The sequence below is a fragment of the Anarrhichthys ocellatus genome, unplaced genomic scaffold, assembly GCF_004355925.1.
Source record: "Anarrhichthys ocellatus isolate YVR2014 unplaced genomic scaffold, GSC_Weel_1.0 scaffold644, whole genome shotgun sequence".
NCBI lineage: Eukaryota > Metazoa > Chordata > Actinopteri > Perciformes > Anarhichadidae > Anarrhichthys > Anarrhichthys ocellatus.
Genome location: NW_022280618.1, coordinates 11757 through 23842, shown reverse-complemented (window position 1 = coordinate 23842; position 12086 = coordinate 11757). Strand labels below are relative to the sequence as shown.

Below are 12086 nucleotides of genomic sequence, written 5' to 3'. Positions count from 1 at the left end.
ACATACATACATATATACACATACATACATACATACATACATACATACATACATACATACATACATACATACATACATACACACGCACACACACACGCACACACACACACATACTTAATCACTGAAATAGAGTTCCTGGTCCGACAACAACAGAACAGCTGTTCCTTCGTGAGGAACGTTTGAACAGAGCTGCTACAGAAACAACCATCACAACCAAAACCAGAGACCGGAGAGCTGATCAGTGGTAATGGGCTGTGAGGAAAAAAGAGGATTACCTAAGTACGAGGCTCCGAGGGAGTCCCTGGCCGTCTGGAACAGCACCGGCTCGTGAACCGAGGGCGTGGTCACGTCCACGGTGGTCCAGGCCACGCTGTGGGAGGAGCCACAGGCCACCCGAGTGATCTTCTGTCCCTCCAGACCCTGAACCAGCGTGGGCTTCCTGTTGACAGTGGTGGTGCCGTTCCCCTGCTGCCCGTGGTCATTGTCCCCCCACGCAAACACCTGACGGACAAACAACAACAGCATGACCTACAGGCTCACAGGTCTTAGAGCTGAACAGAAGGTCCTGTGCTGCCTTCAAGGTTTCTTTCGGCTGTTGTAAAATAGAAAACCCATCAACTTCATTTCCCACACGTTTAGATTCGCTGCTGAAACGTGTGGGAACCTTGAAGGGAGAGAAAGTAAAAGGCGTCGCTCCGAGCACTCAATCTCAACACAATAAAGTGGTGAAATATAGAGCAGCTGCCTCTCATGATGAAGTGATGTGAGAACATGACTTCATTTGCTGTAAGACGTCTTCTATACGCTGAGGTCGGAGGTGTGAGAGTCGATAAACAGTGAATGAACTATGTGATATCTGGTTTATAATAGTCTGATGACTAGGGACCCCTGAAACCCAGTTCTAAACAGGAACCGGTTCTAGAGTAGTAAAAACCCGTTAGTACTGATGAGGTCCAGAGTCAGCGGTTCTGCTATCGGTGCTTCAGAAGTTCTGGAGTGAGACATCCTCGTATTTTAGAACTTCTTGTGTTGCTGCTCAAGAAAGTCTATTTGTTTACATACAAGAACAATAAAGAACTGTGGATTCTTTTCTTTCTATCTCACAGAATAATCAAAAAGAACCGATCAGAGTATCGATAGTGAACCGAACTAATGAGCCGGTGAGGTCAGAACCAACCTGTCCTGTTTCTGTAACAGCCAAACAGTGCAGCGCTCCAACAGCAACATGGACGATCTTCTTCCCCCTCAGCCCCTCCACCATCTGGGGCTTCCGCACGTGGACGTCGGTGCCGTGACCGAGTCGGAAGTAGTCGCCTTTGCCCCTGTTTGGAAACACGAACCGTGAGCACTCACTGGAGACAGAAAAAGGGAACTGATGATGTCGTACGGTCACCGTGTCACTCTCGTCCGCCTCACCAGGTCCACACCACTCCGGATTTAGTCAGGGCCAAAGAGAACTGAGCTCCACACTCTATCTGGCAGACGGCCTGCCCGTTCAGCCTCTCGATGTTCTGGGGGATGTTGCAGCCTTCGCTGCCTCCGCGACCCAGCTTCCCAAAATCACCATCGCCCCAGGAGAACACCAACCCTGACAAACAATAAACAGATAAAACACACGTTACCGAGTAGAAAGAGAAACGCATCCATCTGAGCCAGAAGAAAACGTCCACAAAGAGTCTTTTTTCAATTGTTCCCAAAGATCAGAGAGACAATGAGGCCGTCGGGAAAAGAAGGCGCTATTTCTTCTGAGAGCTCCGGTGACATCACTGGAGTAAATGGAAGAGAAGCTTGTTTTGGCCATGTCTGTCTATCCTGAGCTCCATGTTTATTATTTATATCTATATTTCATTACAAAAACCTCAGCTTGTGGGAGCAGATCTGTGGGATGGACACCGAGTTGTGCTTTTATGAAGCTCATCTATACGAAGAATGAAGCGGACCTCCTCCGTCTGATGTTCATGGTGAAGAAACTACGTTAAACAAATAGACAAAGACTAGACTTAAGCAAAGCAGCGATGTCAGTCCATCACACAACGCTGGTGATGTGCTGTCATCGAAACATTAGAAAGAGAGCTCGGAGACACTGAGAGGAAGCCTGTAAGTACAGGAACAGGAGTACCTTCATCAGTCAGGGCCAGAGTTTGGGCGTCTCGGCTCCCACAAGCCACCTGGATCACACGATGTCCCAGAAGCACTTTCACCTGGAGGACAAAGGTCACAGCAAGAAGGGAGTTCACGGTCAATTTACTCACTTCACAGTACTCATGGGTTCAACCGATCGGTGCTCGCTCAAAGTAAAACGGGGGCGAGCAGAGAAATAAACCTGCAAGTTGTTCTCAGAATGTGCAGAGATTCCCGTCTTCAGAGAGGCTGATGCATCTCTGCAGAGATGAGTTCTGTTAGTTTGATAGTTCCATCGTTCAGCCAATTAGGTGCAAAACCTTTAAATATATATTTGCACTATTACAAATAAATGTAAACATGCAAAGCACGCATCATTAAATAGATCTAAACATTAAGCTGCAGAGCCATATTCCATACTTCATCTAGTATTCATATTACACTTCATGATCCAAATCATTGGAGGATTAAAACCTTCTCTTGTGAACACGTTTAGTGATAGTGTGCGATGTTTAAAATGTTCATATGTATTCTTGTTATTATTTAAGAGCTTCCTCGTTGTTTAATGAAATCTTAAGTAAAGAGGTAAAAATCAAACACCAAAGTATAGTTTACATGTTCTGCTACCTCGTCATTTGCAAGTGTTGACTGTAAAAATAAATGATATTTCATGAGCCCATAACGAGCTAAACTTAATCAAAATGTAAGTATTCATAGATTCATAATTCATTATTTCATCAACAATGAACCAGGACGTACCCGAAATACAACAAACAATCAATCAAGTCCACATTCAACGAGCTTCTACTGGTCAAACATCATTTATGCAAACAGACTTTAAATGAACAGAAAAGACTAAAGAGTAAAATGAGCTACTGGTGGATTCATTACTTTATCTTCTTCTATATTAATCATTTATACTGTGTGACTGGGCGCAGACATACCAGTTTGGGCCTCAGCTGCGTGGTGTTGTCTCCGTGTCCGAGGCGGCCGTATTCCCCTAAACCCCAGCTGTACAGCTCCCCGCTGGAGGTGATGGCGGCGCTGTGAGAACTCCCACAGGCGATGTCTCTGATGCGCTTCGTCTTCAGCGCCTCGATCAGCCGAGGTTTGTCACAGTTCCTGAGACGGAAAAATACATTTCACACACTTATGTTTAATCACGTCTTTAGAAAGTAGTCCATAAAGCTGCATCGGGGAGAAGTGAAACAAAAACAAACTTTTGGATTCAAGAATTCACATTCTGGACAATAATGAACCCTCCGAGCCCCAAAACACATCGCAAGCATGTTTTTGACTTTTAACAATTGCCAAAACTACACCGTTCCTCTCAGCCAGAAGCTGTAAAAAACGTCATTATCGTCAGGTTTTCATCTTTCCGACAGTGGAGAGGAGAGAGGAAGAGAAGAGAGGAAGAGAGGAGAGAGAGGAAGAGAAGAGGAGAGGAGAGAGGAGAGAGGAAGAGGAAGAGAAGAGGAGTCACTATAACTGTGTTATTAAAGACATGTTCTCGTTCTCTCTGCTTCTAGTCATGATGGTTCTGGTTCTATAGAACTTTATATTGTAATGAAAAACTGAGTAAAATGTGTCCGGAGCAAAAAACACCCAGAAAACTGTTTTGTGGTTCAGAATGAAAGTCCTGAATGTAAATAAAACGCAGACTAAGATAACACACAGTAAGGATATGAGAGACACGCTAACATACATTCTGCTGAAGTGTCCCAGCTTGCCGTCATCTCCCTCTCCCCAGGAGAACACCTTCCCGTCCACGGTCAGCGCCATGGCGTGGCGGCCCCCGGAGTGCACGGCGACCTTCTTCACCACGTAGTTACTGAGCGCGGTGATCTGTCGGGGGATGGGGATGGTCCCGCTGGACAGACCCAGACCCAACCGGCCGTTAGTGGCCTCTCCACACGCGTAGATCTTCCCCTCCACCGTCACTGCAGACAGCGACACAACGCTCACATCCACAACAACATGCACGCTTTATACAGAAAACTCCAATGATATACATCACCAACCTGCAAAGAGGCTTTTTGAACCGCCGGCTACTTGCACCACATTGAGAGCAGAGAGCGTTTCAGAGAAGGACGGAACCTTGATCTGAGGAAAGACACAAACCAGAGTGATGAGAGACGCAGCAGCTTCAGAGCTGGTTACTCTTTCGGACACATCCTCTCATGAGCTTATCAATGAGTACAGATACATAATCAATACGACAACACTGGACTGAGTGGCAGGTCTGATAAACTGGAAGTAAGTCTGTTAAGATCTGTATTCGATTGTGACGGGAACTGAGAACCGGTTCCTTGAAATGTCTTCATGACTGTGGACTTCTCTCACCGATGCACGACGACGTAACGCCACGTGCACGCTGTATCGTGTTTCAGTGCGTCTGGTACTAATAAAAGCCTGGCGGGACACACCCTGCTGTTTACCTGATCATGCAACATTGTGAACAACACATCTGTGTTGACATCAGCAGGAGGAGAGACAGTTAGCTGTTAGCAGCCAGCACAGTATTTCCATTGCATGCTACTTTATACTTCTACTTTACTACATTTAAAAAGGGAAATAATGCACCGTTTCCTCCACTACATTAACGTTAGCTATAGAAACACGTTTCTCTTCATATGTGAAGCTCACACTAAAGCTCTATGGAGAGGACTTAAGGCATCAAATAAACAACAAGCTGCACCTTAGAGCCCTTGAGTCCTCCCAGCTGGTCCTTGTCGTTCAGGCCCCACACAAACACTTTGGTCCTGATGGTCGCAGAAGACTCCAAACCTGAAGACTTCTTCCGAGCGAGACTGAAGGAAACACACAGAGAGGTCCTGGATAACAATTCACTTCATCTTCATCTTAATGCTCTCGTCGCGATTATTGGAAGATTAAAAAGAAACACACAGCCATGTTCAAGTAAACATCGCTGTATAGCTCATGTAATAGTTCAAACGCAGGAGGAGGAGGAGGAGGAGGAGGAGACACTGCTGCTGTCGGGAGCTCAGCTCTCCTCGTCCCTCCGGGGCTCCGACTGCAGGTCCAAGGCTGCGACCCGGTGGCCCCGATGACGAGCATTCAGAATAACTATATAGAAACAGACCATCTCTGAAACATTTGCTCCTTCGTCCCTTCATACCTCCCAGTGGTGGTTTTGTCATCCTCCTCTTCCTCATTGTCAGATGCCAGGAAGGGGACGGTGGCCAGGTCTTCGTCCTCCGCTCGGATGCGTCCAACGATGCCGAGCCCGTGAATCTTACAGTCGATACCGGAGCTGCGGCACTGCTTGATGGAGACCTCGAGGTATCTGTGATACTGGAGGGGGAGAGACATCATTATTATCATATTATTATCATATTATTAAAACACAAGCTTCTGAAGGTAATAAACAATGATTAGAACCACGTCTCAGTCAACTGACCTCGGTGCAGTCACTGAGGAGAAGGATGGTGGTGTCGGTGGGATTGATGTTAATCGTCTTCAGCTCGATCAAGTTGTTCAAAGAGCTTCCACCTGAATATGAAGAAGAGATATTACTGCTGAGAAACACCACGTTGTTCACACAAGAGGAGCAAACAGAAGAATATAAACATTATTATGAACTTATTATAGGATCGGCGGTTCGATGTCCAAAATCAAACAAAAACAACTCACACGCTTCCCAACATTGAAGCCAAATGCAGCCAAAACCATCTAATAATGTTAAATGTAAAAAGATCCCGAGTGACGCAAAAGGGTTAGAAGAAGCAGAATGATGAAACTCGCCTGACACCACCACCAGTGAGGGCATGTAGCTGCTGTCTGCCGGATCCACCACCATCTTCAGCCTGTGCACCAGGACGTCTGGGAAGAGCTCCAGACGGACCCAGTGCTGTAGGAAGAAAGAATGGAAGAATCAGAGTCAGGTGATGCTTCAGAACCTTAAATCACAGCCAAACTAAACAGACTTATGAGTATGAAATTCAATCTCCTGCCTTTCCCTGCGAGCCGGAGGACTGCCAGCACTGATCGCTGCAGTCGATGAGGCGCGCCGCCTGGTTCACGGAGGACGACACGCTGAGGCTCTTGACGGCTCGCGACCAATCGTCGATCAGCATCCCGCGCTGGCTGCTCTGGTGCTTCTTCAGCTGCTTTCCTGAGCGGCCGGAGAACGCTGGAGACTGGCCTGAATGTGGAGGAGAGACGGGTTTACACACACAAGCCTGAACTGCTCTAGACATCGCATTTAATCCGTGCTTCATGATGAAGTCATGAACCGGCTACGTGACCGCGGTGAAATCTGAGCATCTACAGCTGAGAACTCTTTCGACACGGACAAGTCCAGACCTGATTCTCTGGACGTTGTCCGGAGTTCATGCGAGTAAAATGGCTTCAGAAACATCACAGATGCATTGCGTGCAACTAACCCGGCTCGTTGATTCTGCCGAAGGAGTGTCTGGTGTTGTGTTTGCGGGTCTTGAAGCAGTTGTCACAGAAGTCGAAGTCGTCGCAGTTCCTGCATTTGAATCTGGGGCCGTTTATGGGGAACATCTGACAGCCGTCACACCTGCAGACCACACAGGTTTCATGTCAACAACGCGTTGAGATACGCAGCGGCTTAACATCAGACAGAAAGCTTCAACACATTCAGACCTCACTCCAGGGTGAACACTGGGCACCAGCTCCATCTCAGACAGCAGGCCGGTCCAGTGGGACTGCTGAGGGAAGTCCACGATCACATCCTTCCCATTGGCACTGAAAGCTAAAACACAACATTCACACCGTTAGAACAGAAGATTAAACAGCCGACGACATCACTAACGGAGGAGTCTGGTCAGATTGTGAACAGCAGAAAAAGTAAAGAAACGGTTATCGTTCTGAATAGTTTGATCGGTGATATAAAAGGCGGATCAGATGACCCAAAACACACGGGACAAGTTCTCTTCATGCTGCTGAAAGAGTTTCACTGGAGGTGTGAGTCGTGTCTTTAAAGCCAAAGGAAGGTCTGAGTAATGAGGTGTTTTACTTACAGCCGCACTGAAGGACCTCTGTGTGAAAGAGGCTGATAGTTTGCACATGTTGCTCGACAATTAATAAACAGTTGTCAACACATACTTCCCAATCGCTCTTCATTTTAATACTTCTTATGCACAGTGTTGTTAAGAATAGTTGGGTTTTATGGCCGGGCACGCATTAACTTAAGACTAGTTCAATAAATATAAAAGTTCATTAAGAATAGTTAAATGAATAAATAATGGTCCACAATAAATAGAAGGTGATCAGAGCTCGGTATCGGCTGGCACTGTTTCCGGTGATCTGAGCAGCGTTGAGTGAAGATCAATTTGAAAAGGCTTCAGAGAGCAGCTTACCTTTCACCACCCCGACACTCCTGTGAGTGACGGAGCCCCATTTGTACTTGGGTGTGGTGACGGAGGGCTTCACTCTCACTTTGTCACCGATCTTTATATGAGAGGGGGAACTTTGAGGTGGGAATCCTGGAAAAAGTCAAAGAAAAGACCCAAAACATGTGAAACGGTGAAGAGAACAACAACCGCCACTCGCTCTCCTCGCCATCATCAGAACCGTGTGCGCTCACCGAGCAGCTCGATGTGGATGTACCGGACCCAGTAGGTTCCTCCTTTCTGCTGCCAGTCACACTGCACGTTTAAGTCGTGAAGCCCGTCCCGGTCCAGCTTGATCACTTTCCCGACGTCTCCGTCGAACACTTCCTCGTACGTTCTGCAGCACTTCACCATCATGCCCACCTGCAGAGCAGTCGGGGATCGGTCACATCACAGTAAATGATATTGATGTTGTGGAACGGACTACCTTCTTTCCTTCATCAAAGGAAAAGGCTGCGTCTCTTACCTGGATGTTCTCTCTCACGTACACAGCGTAGTCGTCGTTGCTTTGGAAATCCGATCTCTTCTTGAATGTCTGGCTCTCAGTCACCACCGCACCTGGAGGCTGATGACACACAACGCTCTTATTAATCATGTCATCAGGACAATCTGACAGACCAGTGACTCCCTTATTATTATTATTGTTGTTGTTGTGGAGGGAATAAAAAGAGGACAGAAATGTACCACGGGGAACGTGGGCTCGGCCTCCTCCAGCTCCTCCAGCACCTCCTCATCAGAGTATTCATCGGACACGGTGTCGGCGTCCGACACCTCGGTGACCTGAATGTCTGGATGGTCCAGCAGCCAGCCCACCAGAGCCTCCACACCTGACCGAGACACTCAGTTACGTACGTCTCAGGTATGAAAATCACATTGTGGGTTTTAGCTAGAAGGGAAATTCAGGACTGTGTCACAGTGAACTCTTACCTGGGACACCAGAGGCGCTGCCCGTCGTTCCAGACAGCGACTTCAAGGCAAACTCGACGTTTTTCCGCGGGAACCCCATGTCCATGAGCTGGAGGACGATGGGTAAGGGAGGCACGGGGGAGGTCTTCTGCTTCTTCTGTTTGGGGGGTCGGACGTGTTGCACGGTGACGGGCGTGGTGGCCTCGCTGGAGCTGCTCTCCTCAAACAGTGGCGAGGACGGGTGGGCGGATTCCACAGCGAGGTACTGACACACTGCCAGAGCTGCAGCCTACAGAAACACAGACACACAGGTCACGCTGAGGCCAACGCCAACACACCAGCTCTCCGAGGCTTCACCCACATCAAGGCATTTCGTCTGTTCTCTCGCTCGTAGCTCTGCTGGAGGCTGAAGTCTGTCGTACTGGAGAGCTTTTATGCTTTTGTTCCTTTACAGTTTGTGTGAACTTTACAATAGTTGAGCAGAACAAAATAAGCATTAATAAGAAAAGGAAAGTCCTCTGTTTTGTGTCCGTCGTCTTCCTGAAAGCCTCCAACCGTCAGACATCGCTCCATAGGTCTGATAACACCACTGGACACACCGCTCGCTCCAATAACAGCTGCTTCCTCCGCATGTTGGCAGGAGTAGAATTAAATAAATGCAGAATTTAACTGAACAGCTGCTAGTAAAGACAACAAGGTTTAGTTATCCATGTTGAATTAACCTGCTAGTCGATCGGAGGCGGATGTTTGTTTTCTTCTGTCTGCGTGACCAATCAGAGAAGGACACGTCATGACTGATGAGACAGGAAGTGAGCATTGGTGTTTTCGTCATCGTCACTACGACACAACCCCAGAGTTTATAAACTAACACGCCGTCGGCAGCGTTTTCAAACATCTGTTTTAGTGTCTCTAGTCGTGAGGACGCTCGGACTAAACGTAGCAAAAGAAATGCGTTTGAAAACTGAAAGGTTTTGAAAGGTGTGAACGCAGCCTAACGTATGCAATAACAACGCTGACACAGAGCGAGGCCCATGGACTCACCTCCATCTCCTGCTTGTCAAAGATGGCTTTGATGGGTGAGGGCTGGGTGGCAGCAGACAGCAGCTGCTGCAGCAGGATCAGTGGAGGCAGAGGACCCTCAGGGGACAGGTCTCCCACATCAGGAGAGGACACCACCGGGTCCTCTGCAAAAGAAACAACACAGAGGGGTCATGAGAAGGACCCAAACAGAACCGACAAAGATGACAGCAGAATAAAGTCCAGATAATGAAGGAATGGACACACAGGAGCTGCTAGGCTGCATCAAAAGAGTTTGTGCTAACTGTGCAAACACAGCTCATCTTCAGAACTGAACCAAAAGGCCACAATAACTACATGTTGCCCATCTTGAGACCGCCACATAGAAAACTGGAGTAAGCAGCAAAGACTCTCCTGACCCTTCACTGTCTTACCGCTGGGGTTGGGTCCGATGTCCAGAACGGCTGCTTGTGAGAGGATCTGTCTGAGTTTGTCCTGGTGAGAGAGCAGAGCCCGTCCTGCCTTCAGAATGTACAGCCTCAGCTGCTGGCAGCGCAGCAGGTGGACGTCCACCTGGTCGGCTGGAGACACAAGAGGTTTGATTAAATCCACTGGAGCACGAAACCAAACATCCTGCGCAGACCGAAAGCTTCTCACGTCGTGGTTATTTGTAAAGAAGAATCATTCATCTTAGAAAGAAGGTTCTTATCGTCAGGGCACTTTGACAGACATTAGTCTAAATACTCACTTGTTTTCTATTTGATATGATATTCATGAGCCTCTCGTGGTTCTCTTTACCTGTGAGCCCTCGACTGACGGACTTCTTCATGCGTTGTTTCTCCAGTTTGCTTCCAGCCAGACTGACCAGCTGAGCCCAGACCACCAGCATGGGCTCAGAGAAGGGAAGGTTCTGCACGCTGAAGGACACGGCGGGCAGCTACGGGATACCACCACCACAGAAGAAGACAATCAGTATTTCATTGGTCTGACGTACAGACGTGAGCATCCAAACACTTCCGTACCGGTTTGAGATGACCGAGCAAGCAAACCCTGCTGGTCCTCATCTCGTGAAACTGGACGGTGATTCGTCCTTTCGGGGTGATGCGAGTGACGGTTCCCTCTCCGTATTCCTCGTGGACGACTTGGCCTCCGAGTCTGAGGCGCCCATCGATTCCTCCAATGACCGCCATCACCGCCATCAGACTGCCCACTCGAGGAGCGTCAGAGTCAGGGAAATACTCCTCCAGGAAGCACTGAGAGAGAGAGAGAGAGGGGGGGGGGGGGGGGAGAGAGAGAGGGGCGGGGAGAGAGAGACAGAGAGAGAGAGAGAGAGAGACAGGAGACGTTTTATCAAGAAGGCCAGAATAAAAGCACTAATGTGAGTTAAAGCGACAGTAGTCACATCTACGACTAACATGGTCACACACACACTAACTGAACCTATAAAGCTTAGATAACGCTCACTGCTTCAGACTGGCAGCCTGCCATCACGTCTCCGATGGAGCTGAGCTGAGTGTTGATGTAATTGTTGATCATGCTGTTCCATTGGTTGAGAGCGTGCAGAGTACGCAGCACAGAAACGATCTCCTCCGCCAGCGTGCTGCTGTGAGTGGCTGTGAGAGACGCCTGGGGGCGGGACTTCCTCCTTCGCAGGGAACCCTCTGTGCAGAGGAAGCAGCAGCTTAACACCACATGTTAAAAAATGCATGATGTTTTTAAAAGGAGACTAGAGTATGATTGGTGACTGTACCTCTGAGTAGCGGCAGGTCTGAGGAGCAGGTGCTGAGGAGGATTCCCAGGAAGTTGAACAACTTCTCCACCAGGAACTTCATGTCCTGAGAGCACTCCGTCTTGTCCCACGAGGGCAGGACGGCCTGAAGGAGACGAAGCGCCAGGATCTGGAAAAAAAAAACAAGTTTTTTTTATAAATAATCCTCCGACAACAGAACATCAGTTCATGTTCCTCATCCAGCATCCGTAGCTAAACCAACGAAAAATACTAACGCAGCGTAGTTCGTAGACATTTCACAGAAACATTTTGTAAGTTATCCACGAAATCATGAACGAGGAAGTATAAAAGTCCAACAAACGGTGATCGCTCCTCGTGTGAAACAAGTCAACGTCCATTTATTTGTCACGTGACTTAGTTACAGCTCATCCGTTGGTTATTTTAACCCAAATGACCATCTCGTCCTAAACCGCACTAAGTTGTTTCCTTTTAGATCCACGATCACGGTTTTTCTAAAAATAATTTATTGTTTTTGTCACCGTCCCAAAAATCATTTCAACCGCCCTGAAGTCTGTAAACCATCACATCTACTAAACGTTACACTTTGACTTTGTTTTAGTAATTTACAAGGAAATAAAATATTAAAACTAATCTCTTTATTATTATTATTATTATTAATGCTGTATAATAATGTGTTTATAGCTCGTGTTAGAAGTTAAACATCTCATAATTCATCTCTAATATCTGTTTTATATTCATGTGAAAACATCTCCTTCAAACTGCTGGATTCATTCTAGTTTATCACCAAAACTACATTTTACAGATGACATGTGAACACATCATGATAACGTTATAATGTACCTTCAGCCAGTACTCGTGTTCACTGAGCAGAGCCTGAAGGCATCATGATGTACCTTCAGCCAGTACTCGTG

The 12086-nt window shown here is 47.4% G+C and overlaps 1 protein-coding gene across 1 annotated transcript in view; it reads right to left on the bottom strand.

Moving 5' to 3' along the window:
• Positions 1-121: 121 nt before the first annotated feature.
• Positions 122-12086, bottom strand: part of LOC116376839 (E3 ubiquitin-protein ligase HERC2-like) — a gene marked incomplete at its 5' end in the record, with an annotated part of 23621 nt that continues 11656 nt past the window's right edge. Inside the window, 25 exons of the mRNA XM_031838328.1 lie at positions 122-501; positions 1178-1322; positions 1417-1588; positions 2120-2201; positions 3066-3243; positions 3827-4061; positions 4143-4224; positions 4820-4931; positions 5261-5436; positions 5543-5634; positions 5887-5992; positions 6096-6286; positions 6528-6667; positions 6754-6862; positions 7470-7595; positions 7697-7865; positions 7969-8067; positions 8187-8329; positions 8430-8697; positions 9450-9592; positions 9860-10006; positions 10224-10362; positions 10448-10678; positions 10890-11086; positions 11176-11330. Coding sequence (XP_031694188.1) covers positions 208-501; positions 1178-1322; positions 1417-1588; positions 2120-2201; positions 3066-3243; positions 3827-4061; positions 4143-4224; positions 4820-4931; positions 5261-5436; positions 5543-5634; positions 5887-5992; positions 6096-6286; positions 6528-6667; positions 6754-6862; positions 7470-7595; positions 7697-7865; positions 7969-8067; positions 8187-8329; positions 8430-8697; positions 9450-9592; positions 9860-10006; positions 10224-10362; positions 10448-10678; positions 10890-11086; positions 11176-11330 — 3931 coding nt within the window. The remainder of the gene's footprint in view (positions 502-1177; positions 1323-1416; positions 1589-2119; positions 2202-3065; positions 3244-3826; positions 4062-4142; positions 4225-4819; positions 4932-5260; positions 5437-5542; positions 5635-5886; positions 5993-6095; positions 6287-6527; positions 6668-6753; positions 6863-7469; positions 7596-7696; positions 7866-7968; positions 8068-8186; positions 8330-8429; positions 8698-9449; positions 9593-9859; positions 10007-10223; positions 10363-10447; positions 10679-10889; positions 11087-11175; positions 11331-12086) is intronic.